Here is a 14,874-nt window from a genome sequence, read left to right on the forward strand (position 1 = left end):
TACTTACATGCCTTGTTGCAGCGAATTAAAGATCCATCCCCAATCTAGACTCCAAAAGAGGAAATGTTCTAAGTCGGTAAATTGAGTTCAGTGACCAACAAATTTGCCACAAAGTTGTGAGTTGGACTGCTGTCCACCAAAATTATGACTTCTCGCTTTCTCAATGTGCCTCCGAGCTTCATAGTAATTGATGAATTTTTACCCAAAAGGGCATGTAAAGAGATTTCCGCATGCCACTCAACTTTTTCAGCCTCCCCTTCTTCTCCAGAATCAATTTCGCACAGTAGGCCTCCTTCTTTAGTGACTTCCATAATCTTCAGCATTCCAAGTTTGCAACGATGACTTGCCATAAATTGTTCTCCACACTTAAAACACAATACTTTGTCACATAGCTTTTGTTTCTCAGGATCCCATGAGCTAGATGGCACGACTGAAGAGGACAATGCTGTAAGTGGAGTCACGTGCAATGGACATTCGCTGGAGGAAGAAATCGCAACCCTAAATAGGACCTAGAATAACATGTTTCACGTGCTGGGTTATTGAATATGGACTGGGTACGAATCAGGTTGGTTAGCCCACGTGCACTTAGGTTTTTAACCTCAAATTCAATTGCAAGGCTCACAACCTTGTATATGGTTCATGGCTTATGAATCTGGACTCCACCTTCAATTCCTCTTTTAGTCCATTCAAGAACACACCTAAGAGACAGTGTTCAAGCCAGTTTTTTACTCGCACAGACCTCTTAGCAAACTCTCTTGTCTGTATTCTTGCATGGTTCCCATCTGCCTGATGCCATAAAGATGCTCATCTGGGTTCTGAAATTCAGTAGGATCATAGTGCTCTTGAAGTACCTTTGTGAGTTCTTCCCAATAAAGCAAGGTTCATGTAGTGTTTGATCCAAGCAAAGAGATCTAGTACGTCTCTTTCAAGGTACATAGCTACAATATCTACTTTCAATTCATCTAGTGTTTGATAATACCAAAAATATTTTTCGGCCTTCAAAATCCATCCTCTCAGGTCACCCACTTTGAATTTGGGAAATTTAATTTTTGTAGATGGTCACTTTGAGGGATTTCACCAGGGTATGTCATAATCATCTTCTTCATCAGAGGCATGGACATGTGTCTTGCCTTTGTCTTTGTTGCTTCCTTCAGCATGAGATTCACTATAAGAGGCCTTAAGAGCAGGTATCTCAATGTTAAGTTGGCCTGACTGGGCTGCCATCTCAAATAGTTGGTGGGCAAGGGCATCAGGAAGGCTAGTTTGTTGTTAGTTGGAGGAGCGTGTAGAAACCATCTCATAACCAGGCTCGGATACCAAATGGTAGGGTCAGAGGTAAGCAAGGGTAACAATCTACTAACCCTCTCTAAGCAAGTATCTTACTTAAAGAAAAAAATAGTAGCCAAGTCAAGGAGAATCTCCAAAGATTGAAAATGGACTTTAATTAATTCTGAATGTCCTTCTACAAATGAGCAGCCATATAAAGAAGCTGAAAAAATAACTGAAGACTCTATAAAACAACCCACTTCCCTGAATTTCAGACTGACTCAAACAGACACACAACAAACTTGATAATGTTTATTGGAAATAATAACTACCTCCTAAAAGCTAGGACACATTAAACAGGTTCAGGAACGTAGAAATAAACAACTGAAATAATAAAAATCAAAATATAACAGAAATATTTGAACTAAGTCAGTCACATTTCCTCTTCTTTCTACTGTACGTGAGTAGTGGTGGCCTACCAGCAAAGGATATTAGAAAGTCACTATCTTCTCTGCAAGATATTTTGGCAAAAGCTTAACCCAGTTTGATGATAAAGAACACTAGGACTTAGATTTCAAGATTTTCCCATAGAACCAAACAGAAAACGGAACATCAAACTCACTGTTAGTCCGATGCTCACTCTACGATTCTGAGTTCCAATCTCTTTTTTCTTCTTCTTTCCATCGATTTACCACTCATTCTCTCAGTATTGAACATTGATCAAGACATCACCTGCTAAAATCATTGGACAAAATCCACAATCAACAACACAATAACTTGATTAAATCAACTTAGAAATCATTAAGGGCATCCCAATCAATAAAATTGAAACGCCAAGTAGCTAAAATCAGGAGCCAAATGAGAGACGCTAGAGTTTGCCGTGGACCCCCGAAAACCCCACCATCGAATCGTATCGGAAGAGACCCTCATCAAGTTGTTGTTGTATTGTATTTGCATCTTAAAAAAAAAAATATAGACTAGTACAGAAGAAGCAAAGAACCAGAACGGAGAAGCCTTTCTCGATCTCTCATCTCGGACCCAACACAAGACCCACAATGACCCACGAAGCCTTTCTCTATCTCCAGCACAAATTACCGGAGTAAAGATCTCCAGCGCTGCAAGTGAAGATCCCGAAAGTGGACACAAGAAGTGAGATATGAATGGAGACTGCCACCTATTGGCAAATACAGAAGGAGAAGGCAGAAGATGCAGAACGATTCAGTGCCCTAGTTTAGAGTCCACATGGCAGTTCACGGATCACAAACAAAACAAAAATGCCAAGTGAAAATATGATTGGTCAAACCTTATTAATTTTAACTGTCATCATTCGCCAAATTTAAGGATAAGGTAAAATTATTTTTTTTAAAAGTTTTATGGCAAAATCATTTTTAAAAAAATTAAAAAAAAATTCAAGATATTTTTACTCTTTCACTCCAATTATAATTACTGTTAACAAGGTTAACCATTTTAAAAGAAAAAAATCTCTAATAAATTTAGATATTTAATGTATGTTTGATTTTTAATTTGTTAAAAATTTATTTATCAAAAGTCAGTTTAATGAAAGTCAGTTATTATAATGAATATATTTGAATATATTTTTTCAAAAGTTAACTTAATAAATTAAAAATTATTTAAATTATGATAGTAAAGTGTGCTTTTGAATATATAATTATTAGAAAAAACATTGATTTATAATGATTTATAATTTTTTATACAAATATAAAATATTAAAATGATTAAAAATGTGAAAAAAATTTAAATAATATCAAATTTGATGTGTTAAATACTAAAAATAAAAAATAAAAACTTTGATATAATGAAAAAATTATATAATAAATAGTTCAACATATATAAATTTTGAAAATTAACATAATTCAAATGAGATATATATGATAATTCAACATAGATTAATACTAAATATTAATATGATTAATTATTGAACTTCTAATGCTTATTATAAATGTAAATAATGCAACCATGTATATCAAGGGATTATGAAAAAAATGAATAGTTAAAAAATGCACCCACTTCCAAAACATTAAAAAGCAAAAGCAACCATAGTTATATTTAGAAAAAGTACTTTTGAGACTATTGTTCACATTTGTCAAAATCACTTTCAAAGTTCTTGAAAATAAAACTAAATAATATTTACTTCCAAATCATATTTTGAAATGACTTTTTCAAATGACAAATGTAAAAACTAAACTGGGCCCTTGGTGTCTCAACCTCTTCATTCCAACATTATCCCAAGGCTTCAATAAAGTGACAATTCCTTAAAAATCATTGCTCTTTGAGGAGTGAATTAAATTCTTGGTCAAATTCATATGCTTTTTGATGAACCGTGACTCAAGACTTTCATTAATAATATGAACTCACCAAAACGACCACAAAATCAATAAGAGCATCAAAAAAAGTAAATGGTTTAGTTGTATAGAGAGCTTGATTGGAATTGAATGATTTTAACTAGACCCAGAGAATCAAACTTCATAACAACTCCTGATTTCTTAACCTAGTCTTTCTGCACGAAGAATGATTAGGAAGCCACATGTAAGACCCTTGATATGCCATGCACATCTTTCATAGGCAAATTGTAGAAGTTTGAATACTTGCTTATCAAGTCCAATCTTACAATCCAGAATCGATTATGGTTCCCGCTGTGTCTAGCCACCAGAAAACAATACCTAGTGAAATATACAAACACAAATACTATGATATAAAATTTGCTTTTCATGAACAAGTTCATAATTTTGTGCCACGTTCTTCTTTAATTCGAGCTTTCGTCATACAAGAGGTTCTTATCGCTGCTCTGAATTTTTTCTCCAATCAAAACATGTGAATGGAAATGTGAAGGAAAAATTCAAAGATGAATCAATGAAAGGTAAAGTTGTGTTACTAAAGAATAGGATTGCACAAAAGACTGACCCGACAGAACTTCAACTTAACCCAAAGTCTGATCCTTTTCATGAATGAGACTAGGTTAAGCAACCAATGATCTAGTTTGATCTTAATATAATCCAAATTTAAATAGGACTGAACTCATTTAGTAGGATTAAAAGACTAATCCCAATCTTATCTAATATCTCACTTTGTTTTTTTTTTTTCCATCTATGAGATAGTAATTTATTTTAACATAATAAACTTAATTAACAAAATAAAATTTCTTATAGTTATATAAATTTTATTACAACAACAATTATAAATTCATAACAATCTCCAACAATTAAAAAATATTTTAATTACAATACAAATGATTCAAATTAAACAACCTTTATTAACATTAAACAACTTTCAACAAGTCTAAAATCCATTACATTAAGTTAACAACAAATTGCACCAATAAAAAGGGAAGACTAAGGTTGATCAATTTTAAAATTTTGCTTACTATTCATGACTTCACAAACATAAAACACAAAAAGTTACTAATTATTATTATAAATTAACTCATTATAATAATAATTAATAAATTAATTATAATTATATTAAATAAATTTATAAAATCAGACCAGACCAAGTGGTCCCCATACTCAATTTTTTATCTAATTCAACCCAAAAAAAGAGTTTGATCATTTTAATCCTTAAAGACTGATTTTTATCCAAACTGGACATGATGAAATTTGTCGCTGGTTAGACAGAATTGGAGTGAACAGAGGGCTTTTGCGCAGCCTAAAAAGGAAAAAGACAACTTTTCCAAACCACACTATCTACTGTCTACTTCGTTACAACGTGGGTTGTAGCAACTATTCACAATGTGAATGGAAATGGAAATAAGAATAGGTGTTCAAAATTTAGCAGATTGGAGACCGTGACAACCCCAGATAGCATATTCCATTCTGTTCTTTGAAAACAAAGCACACACTATCAATATCAATCATCAATCAATATATTATTTATACCAAACCACACCATTTATAGAGCACAAATTAGTATGATCTATCTCAAATTTCATGCAATACACACAGGAAAATAAAAGGGCAAATCTCTGCATGGTAAAAGCTGACTACTAGCATCCTCTGGGTCATGCCTCCCAAAATGTTCAGTTTCAGGGAATTTGAAACCCCTCCAGATCCAAGCAAGCAAAGTAACTGAGGGCCAACCCCTAATGAGGTAACATCAATGCTCATGATGATCAATGTGAGAATCAAGATCTCAACAGTTGCAACCCAATATACTATCTGAACAAACGGGAACGACAATTTCAACACAATTGGCTAGAATAATTAACACATATTGTTCCTTCGGCGTAAGCTGAAGCCAGTCTACTGCTATTCATGAGACCTTCCAGCGCAAAGGTCATTTTCATTGCCCATCTACACCACAACTATGTACATAATAAGCCATAGAACAGCTATGATCCAGGAATATAAAAAAACAAAAGTGCTTCAATTCTTAGCTTTAGGCCCATCCTGCAAGGCGTATCCTACAACTAGTACGTAATGGCCACTGCCCGACTATATAGTATGCATAAAACTAGCTTGGCATCTCTTCAAAATAGATAGGACTTGAGATCAGGCAATCTACATTTGAACCTGACCTTTCCCCAACGTATAGGTATGAAATCTGCACCAGGGGGAAAAACATCAGAGAGATAGGTCAATAATCATGATACACCACTTGATGTAGCAGAAAGACTGAATTAAAATGAAGCACAAGAAAGAAACCAAAGAAAGGCCTTCTTTTAGCATTCTGATAATAGGGGCTTGACTCCCCCCCCCCCCTGGTGCTCTGTGAGACCAGACAATATGATAATTTTAGCTCCACAAAATGCATAATAAACATGCTTCAGTTCGGACCTAGGAATTTTCTAGATGATAAAAAATATTGGGATAAAAAAGAAGCATCATTTCACATTTTTCCCAATTTGTATATGATAGTGTTCTTTAATTATGAATTAAAGGCACAAGAGAGATTATGGGGCCCACGATCTAGTGCTTTGAAACAAATTAACCTTCACAACACATATTGAGAAACATTGCAGAGTAAACACGCTTTCACCATAACTGGGTCTGTATTGAAGCATTCTGGCCCGCCTTATCAACAGTCAAAGCCAATGGGTGCAATTATGTAAAACAATCAATGAGCCAAAGCATTACGAACTAGCAACCATGAAAGTAAAACAGCTCTGAGAATAAAGAAACTGTTTTATCTCTTTAGACGATGACGACAGCAAGCCTTATCCTACTAGCTAACCACAGTAAAACATATGCGCATTAGCATGTTATTATTTAATGAATTAAGCTCATAAATTAGAATAAGAAACCAAACCCAGAAAATCCATTTACATATTAAAAGACATCAAGGTGTAAAGATGCAATCACTTGAAACAAAATCTAGCCAAGCAAGTAACAACTACATGCAATCTATTTGTTTTACTTGCAATATCTTCTATATATTTACAAAATCAGCCCAAAATATATTTAATTGTTATTCACCCCTTTAGCCCAACTCTGGTTAAAATTACAAAGTTTGTACATTGTACCAAAAGAAAGTGCGCGCGCTAATAGACTCAATAATGATCCTTGTCTTGAACCTTACAATATTCATTATTTTACATTAGATAGTCCATGAATAAAAGCCTTAACTGCTATAATCCTACACATTTTGACTCAACACAAAACAATAGCCAGTTAGGAAACAGTAACGTGCCAACCATCACATTTTGTTTGACATCATGAACTTCGCTTTTTTCTCCGCGGGCTTAAGAATCTGGAAAGAGCACATCAAGTTTTCATCCACGCTCATCATGGCACCAGCATTGTCAAATTCACCACAGTAGTTAGGAGCTGAAAAAATGGTAACAAGTTGCCTGTCGGCAAAGAATTCATACCCATCCTCTACAACCTATAGGAAAAATTATGTCAGTTTGCAATCAAGCACCCATGGCTACATCTTTTCCTTAGCAAAGGGGAACAAAGATTGGAAAGAAGTTGCGAGAGCTAAAGAGATGATCTAGAGAATGACCTGATGTGCACGACAGATCAGGTCCAAGTCATGCTTTGTCAAAAATTCAGCCACCTTATCTGAGCCAAAGGTGTATGAGACTCCTCTGTCATTCATACCCCATCCTTTAACATCTCTACCAGGATCTGACCAAAGCAAATCACAGAGCAATCCTGTATCTGGAACAACAGTTGGACGGGACAGACTTCTAATTTGATCCAAGCTTGTTAGGTCTGGGGAAAGGCCGCCATGCATGCACAATATTTTGTCATCTATAAGGGCTGCCACAGGAAGGCAATTAAAACAGTCTGTAAAAGATTTCCAAAGCCTCACATTGAACCGTCGCTTGCATTCATCATAAAATCCATATATCCTATTAATGGAAGCACATTCATGATTTCCTCTTAAAAGGAAAAAGTTCTCTGGATATTTGATTTTATAGGCAAGTAAAAGGCATATGGTTTCTAAGCTCTGCTTTCCACGATCAACATAGTCTCCTAAAAACAGGTAGTTAGAGCTAGGAGGAAAACCCCCATACTCAAAAAGCCTTAATAAATCACTGTACTGTCCATGAATATCACCTGAAAAGGCAGCCAAAAAAAAAAATTCAAACAAATCACAAGAGTCATTGAAAACATCAGAGACACCCATTCAACTTAAGAACTGTCAGCAATCCACAGCATGAGGTTTCAAAATGAGAGTGTCTAATCATGAAACATGCAGTAACTTTCGATTCTAATTGCATCATCAGTGAATAACTCTAGATTAGTCTAAATAATGACAAGTATTTTCGCAACAGGGCAAGTCTCAGCAGGAAAAAAAATTACGCAAATATTTATACTTCTTATTAATATTTAGTAACCTCCAATCTGCAATCATCAAGAACAAAGCAAGAATGTCAAGTAAGGATGTATTAGTAGTGAGCGGATACAAAAATGCCCCACATGGGACGGTAGCATACATTAATACTAGTATTCTGGCAGACAGGAAAAATGAACTAAAGAAAAAAGGTCATGGCCATCAAAGAATGTTTAGAAACGGAGCATGCAATTAAAGAGTTGTAACATGAATGCTTAAAAAAATATTGGAAAGAACAGATAAACTTCTACGGTTCTGCCCATACATTATCAGGGGGGGAATGTTTGCCTACAGGCTACAATGAAAAAGGAGCCCTAAAAACGTGTTTCAAAAGAATTAGAGTAGCCTGAGAACATGATTATCGTAAAGTCATAAACACCTGACGAATAGCGTGCAAAGGAGAACGGTTGAGAGGCCACATATATAAAAAAATTATTTCAATTTCTAACAATGTCCTATCTCGCCGAGTTATAGTTTGGAGCTGATGCATACATAATCTTAGACACCTCTTAGTTCTGAAATAAAATTTTAAACTTCATTTTATACTTTTTTTCGGCTAACAAAAGGATAGTCATAGTTCCACAGGAACCATTACAACCGACAAAGCATGGGAAGGGCCATGCCCCTCAAATAAACTTACAGGCGGTCTATAAAAAATTTAGGGAGAACGACAAATAAGGAGCTTCTAAAAACATTAATGTTAAATTAAGATTTTTTTAACACTTACGTTCTCAAATTTTAATACTCTTTGTACCATGTTTCAGTAGTAAAGTTACTAATTTGACATTAATGTTCAAGCTCTTACTTGTCATTCTCCCTTTATGAAAACCCAGTGCGAGTTGAATTGCATGAATGGCCATATTCAAAACAAGCTTAATAGATGTACAGTAACCGCAGCTTCATCAAAGAGGAAATCTATATTGAGAGACCCAGAACGAAACCTTAAAAAAAAAAAAGAAGTATTTTTATTCCAAAATAATAAATGAAACGTAGCAGTAAAATTGAAAGCCCCAAGAACAGAGAGTAATTAGGGTGAAAGCATACCACAAATCTTGATGGGGGCCTCGAGTTCGAGCAAATTGGGCTGCTGGACAAATATATCTTTAGAAGCAACACATAGCTGCCTGATCTCGGTCTCAGAGAGCTGAACCTGTTTACCGGGTCTCGCTAATCGGACTTCCGTAAGCCGTCTGATTATATCATCGAGCACAGCATGGTCAATCCCGACCTGCCCTTGGGTGGTCATCGGATCCTGGCCTCCGTTAAAGAATTTTTCTTACCAACGAAAGTCAAAGTGGAAAGGCTAATGAGACCCTGGCAGGGATTTCAAAAGGCGGGGAAGAAGCGTTTCAGACTGGAAGCACTTTTTCCCTTCTCTGCTCTTGGAAGTCTCCCTTCGGAGACCCCTTCTCTGCGCCTCTTTGGGGTTTGGCTTTGGCGTGCCCGATTTTCTCGATGAATATTATTATCAAGGGTATTCTCTCGGAAGCGAGGAGCGGCCTGCGGGAAAAATCTTAGGGGAGAATGACAATTTAAGACCCACCGGGGGAGAGTTGTACTAAAGGCCCAATACATGCATCAGTGAATTTACTCGACAGCCTTGTGGGCTCTTATTATAAATATGTTTAAGGGGCAAACTCTCATTTTCTTCCCCCTCTTTGTTCTTCTCCACGGCTCTTCCTTCTCTCTCTTCTAATACCAATTCACTTTCTTCCCTCTTTTCTTCTTCTTTGCTCTCCCTTCTTCGTGCTTTTGGTTTTGTCCATGGTGCAAATAATGGGTTTGAATTTGAAAATGCTAAAACTAAAAATTACAAGGCCTCACTCCTTAGACGACGTGCAAGCATAAGTTTGTACAAGTTGGAACATTTTTAAGAAAGACCTATGAGAGTTGAAACTCGATGCTTTGACATGGAATGATGGGATTTTGGAAATGGGAAAGTAGACTCTAGAAGTTGGAAATGCAAAACCAAGAGGTGATATGAACTTTCAAAAGATGCAAAACCATTGCACATCTCAATTGCTTTTTTTTAACAAATTGAGAATGCATTTAAAGGTGGCAGAAGGTTGATGGTTCATCTAGCACACAAAAGGAAGTAGTAGATGTGTTTATCCAGTACACAAAAAATCATAAAAGGTTGGTGTTTCTCAAGCTGTGTTCATCTAGCATGAATAATTACTTGTTAATACGTGAACCTTGACTTGTACATATCTAAACCTTAACTTGTGAACAAATGATGGGATTTTGGAAAATGAATCTTGGTTTCACAATATTTGAATATGTATTTGTTAGGAGATCTAAATATATAGCTCAAGAACTATCAAGCATGAGGAGTGAATCAATGAACCTATACTTGTTAATATTAGTACTTTAAGTTGTGCAATTATGAACTTGTTCAACATGAATTTGTCAACTCTTAATAGGAATTTCACTATCAATGGGCAATAATTTATTAATATGTGAACCTAAAGTTGTGCGATTGTGAATATGTAATTGTACAAATCAAAACTTTTATTTATTGTCACTGAACCTTATTTCTAAATAAGTGGAGTTAGAAATTCTGGACCTTGAATTGTGAATTAATTAACTTGTACTTGTAACTGTTAAAACCTTAAATTGTACATTTGTGAACTTGTCCAACACGTACTTGTCAACACTAAATAAGAATTTCACTGTCAATGGACAATTACTTATTAATATGTGAACATAAAGTTATGCAATTGTGAATATATAATTGTCCAAATCAGAATTTTCACTTGCTGTCCCTTAACCTTGTTTCTTAATAAATGAAGTTAAAAATTGCAAACTTTGTGAAATATCTCCCTTACCTTATCATAATTAAACTATAATTTGAGGTAATCAAGAGTTTAACCCCAATAAGAATTATCAAGTTTGTAATACGTAGAAATGAGATCCTAAGTTTTTATTGTTTGAAATAGATAAAAATCATCTATTACAATTTTAATTGGAGTAAAATAATATTTCAAAAATTCAAGATATCTCAAAGGAGTAAAGTAATTTGAAGACAATTGAAAAACATCAAAGGCTGGAAAGCAAGGTAGTGCGTTACGGCTCGTGCACATGCGTCACGGCTTCTCACATGCTGTCATTTGACAACAATTTTCAAGCAACTTTGGACATGCCACATTTCTCCGTTCAATGTCTGAATGAGATAATCTAGGTGTCTATAAAAAATTATTTTTAGAAACTAGCTAGTAGCATGTGTTTTACTTCCATTTCTTACTTTCACAACCAAAAGGGTGTCCAAACCTTACACAAGTGTCAAAAGCTATTCCTAAAACTCAAACCACACTCAAGAAACTTAGGACTACATGGACAATACATCACATGTACATAATTCTAAATACATTAAAATTTCACTCCTTAACCCTTATATATTAAAAATAGCAGGGGAAGGTGTTGGCATTGTATTTTAACATCAACATTCAGGATCATATTTAAATGAACATCCCTACACTTGTACTGGTGTTTTGACCCTATCAATACTTCAACAATTTACACACAACATTCCAGGGCCTAAAATACATCACAATGTCATTAACAACCACATAATGAAAGTGTGATCAATATGCATCGTAATTGGTAATAATTAACTTATTACACAAAATAAAGGACATTTAAGAAGCTTTACAATAGAAATCCAAAATTCCTAAACCTCTAGAAACCTTTCCCTTTCCATGCTGGAGCTAGAGCTTGTGAAAATTGAAAGAGAAAGGTGAGTCTAGCCACTTAGTAACTAAGGTACACCTACCCTAAGTAATTGCATATCAATTGAATAAATATACATAAATGAGATAATTACTCAAAAGCATGTGATTACATGAGATACAAGTTATATTTTCACAATTCATTTCAATTTTACATGTATCATTTCATGTCGAGTACATTGCCACAAGATGCACACAAATGATAACCTAAATTATTTTCATGACTTGTCACAAACTTAAACAACCACCTTATATGTTAAATGATTACATATGCATGATCAAACCACCTTATACATATCTTTTGATATAAATTATGGCTTATAATATCAAATAGGACTTCATCCGTGTTACTAAACTATACAAGCTCTCTAATTGTAAGATGTGATCCCATCAAAGATCACGTGACTCACTCTCGAACCACGATTTTTCCTACTCTCAAATCTCTAAAGTATTGTATACCCTAAGCTAATCTTCTTAATAAATTGGTAGAAATAGCTGGGTTCTAGTCTCTTGACAAATTATAAGACAATCCTTCCACAAACTATGAGATAAGGCTATACCATCGCACATCGAAAGGCAGCCAAAAATACCATATGAATTTTAACTACTCTTCTCCTTAAGTGAACTCTCACCAACTGATCATGCCATGTACTATGCTTACTGATTTCATTATTTTAATATCAACACATTGGGCTTACGATAATACGTTGCCCAAATAAGCATCGGTCTCATTTTCACAAATATCATATATCTCTACAATTTTCAATCTCAACAAAATTATCTTCATTTCATTATTCCTAATCACAATTCAAATTTATCATATCGATTATCAACTACTCATTCCAAAACCATATTGTAATTTGAAATCCATCTCAATTTCACCCTTGTATATTTAGTTCAAATTAAAGCAAATATACAATCGTATGATTTCATAACATGTTTACACATTCACAATCACTAATATACATGCAAATAAACATATTCCATTTTGCAATGCAATTAGTAAGAAACTATTCAAGATGAGGTTTCCCCAGCTATCTCAAACATTTAATGTGTCAAAAGTTTACCCCTTAATATATGCTCCCAAGATTGTCTTCCCAAGCCAAAGCGATGCTCAGACAATTAATTGTACCAATTAGAATTATCGATAACATATTCTAATCCTTGTATTTTAACTCCTAAAACACCCAATTTGTTGAAAGTCAGTCCTAGAGCGCTATCTTGATAGCAGTTTGTTGTTATGACAGCAGAGGTGTGCTATGGCACACTGCACAGTGAGAGGACTCTCCTTTTCTGTATTTTCCACTATGGTGGATGATGCATGCACCGCAGTTGATGGGGTATTTTGGGACATGATCATTTTGTCCCATTTCAATGTTTGGATATGCTTTACTTTGTTCTCATGCTTTTGTTACTTCTTTTCATTTGTTTTTAACTTTGGTTTGAGCTTAAACATCTTTTTAAAAAGGATTTCTTAAGATCTCAAATCTTTTAAACTTTATTTTTAAATCTTTATGTTATGATAACCTTATACAAAAAATTTTGAGGCATAACAAGTTTTGAAGTATAGGAATTAGTGATTATTAAAGGCTTAGAATTTAGAAATAAGTTAATTAATTTAAAATAAAGAATTTATGTAAAATAAAATAAGTTATAAGAATTTAATTCTAAACTAAAGTAATAATAACAAAACTAAATTGATATATATATATATATATATATATATAAGAGAAACAACAAATGATTAAAAGCAAATCCATGAATATATACACAAACATGTGTACATGTATATGTATTTTTTTATAACGTAATATGTCTTATATAAAAGTTAAAAAAAAGTAGAAGAAGAAGGAATTGGGTATGAGCCATAGCCCATAGATCATTCCATTCATTACTATACCTAAGCACTCCATTACTTAAACGCACACAGTCACAACTTGTCAAGCACGGCATGCATAAGGAGCAAATGAGAGAAACAGAATGCCAGCATCTTAGAGTGGAGACAGATTTTGGAATATGGATGCTAAAAACATATTTCAAGGGTGATCTAAGACTTTATAAGATTGAGTAAGTATTTAAAAAATTTTATTTTATCTATCTACCTCATTAGTTTATAGATTTTTGAGGTTAACAAATCTAAGAAAATAATTTATTTAGAATTTTTGGATCTTTTTATTGATAGAGGATTACTCTAATAATCTAGCTTTATCTATTTCAAGGTTTTTAGGACATTTAACATCTGAATATAAATTTTCTGTTAGATCAAAGGACTCTTAGATTAATGTTTGGGGCTTATTAAAAAATATTTGAGATGTATAAGGGCTTTAAATAAATATTTTTGAGCTATTAAAAAAAGGAAAATCTACTAGAGTCATAGACATTGAGAAGCTAGGTTTATACAAAGGAACATAGATTTACAAGTGAATTTTAGGTTCTTTAAAATAGCTTTAAGATCCTAGAGTAAATTTGGAAAAACTTTAAAGGAGCTTTGAATTAGTTTTAACAGCATTGAATTATAAATTAATATTGTTATATGTGTGTAATTCTTGTAGACTCTGACTGATAACTCTTATTTAGACTTGTTGTGTGACTACTTGTAAACTTAGAAGAATAGGTAACTCAAGATTTTTCCACATGTTTACAAACTTTGTGTTTGATAACAAATACATATAATCATAAATTTAATTGTAAGAAATTCATATATTACTTGAATCCTGTCAAGCATGCTTGTAGTTAGAGCCAAGAAAATAGGTTGAACATGCGGGCTAATCCATTCAACTTGCCAATTTTGATGGGTTGGGCTGAAAGAATTAGCCCAACTCACGAAAATTATGAGTTAAAATGGGCTAGCGCGCGGGCTAAACGAGTTGGCCCATGGGCTAGCCTATTTTTTAAAAAAATAATTTATTTTTCAATCACAATATATCTTCTTATAAATCTACAGTAGTGATAATATTTTTTAAATCTATAATTTATGAGTCCCAAATATGTTGTTTGCATTTGAAAGATAATGTAAATCTTTCTTACAATTTGCAAATGAAGTTTTTGTTATAGTTTGTAAATCAATTATTTATTAATTTTTATA

General features: G+C 33.8%; 1 protein-coding gene and 1 long non-coding RNA gene across 4 annotated transcripts; both read right to left on the minus strand.

The window, feature by feature from the left end:
* Positions 1–1,425: 1,425 nt before the first annotated feature.
* LOC129294423 (uncharacterized) lies at positions 1,426–2,516 on the minus strand. The gene is made up of 2 exons (XR_008589389.1): positions 1,889–2,516; positions 1,426–1,777 (listed from the first exon to the last, which is right to left on the minus strand). It is a non-coding gene; the product is annotated as an uncharacterized LOC129294423 (long non-coding RNA).
* Positions 2,517–5,126: 2,610 nt separating this feature from the next.
* On the minus strand, positions 5,127–9,567 carry LOC129294409 (serine/threonine-protein phosphatase PP1 isozyme 4). 3 transcript variants are annotated; one of them, XR_008589387.1, is made up of 4 exons: positions 9,106–9,566; positions 7,225–7,784; positions 5,925–7,104; positions 5,127–5,823 (listed from the first exon to the last, which is right to left on the minus strand). XR_008589387.1 is itself a non-coding variant. In XM_054932756.1 (4 exons), exons 1-3 carry the CDS (start codon positions 9,305–9,307, stop codon positions 6,916–6,918), a joined length of 951 nt encoding a protein of 316 aa, XP_054788731.1. In that variant the 5' UTR covers positions 9,308–9,567; the 3' UTR covers positions 5,127–5,823; positions 6,910–6,915. The 3 variants fall into 3 exon arrangements, 2 of the variants coding, with proteins under 2 accessions (XP_054788731.1, XP_054788730.1); XM_054932756.1 differs by having other exon boundaries at positions 6,910–7,104; positions 9,106–9,567; XM_054932755.1 differs by having other exon boundaries at positions 6,914–7,104.
* Positions 9,568–14,874: the final 5,307 nt, after the last annotated feature.

The sequence above is a fragment of the Prosopis cineraria genome, unplaced genomic scaffold (assembly GCF_029017545.1).
Source record: "Prosopis cineraria cultivar Desert tree isolate PC_DT_omini unplaced genomic scaffold, ASM2901754v1 PC15, whole genome shotgun sequence".
NCBI classification, from domain to species: Eukaryota; Viridiplantae; Streptophyta; class Magnoliopsida; order Fabales; family Fabaceae; genus Prosopis; species Prosopis cineraria.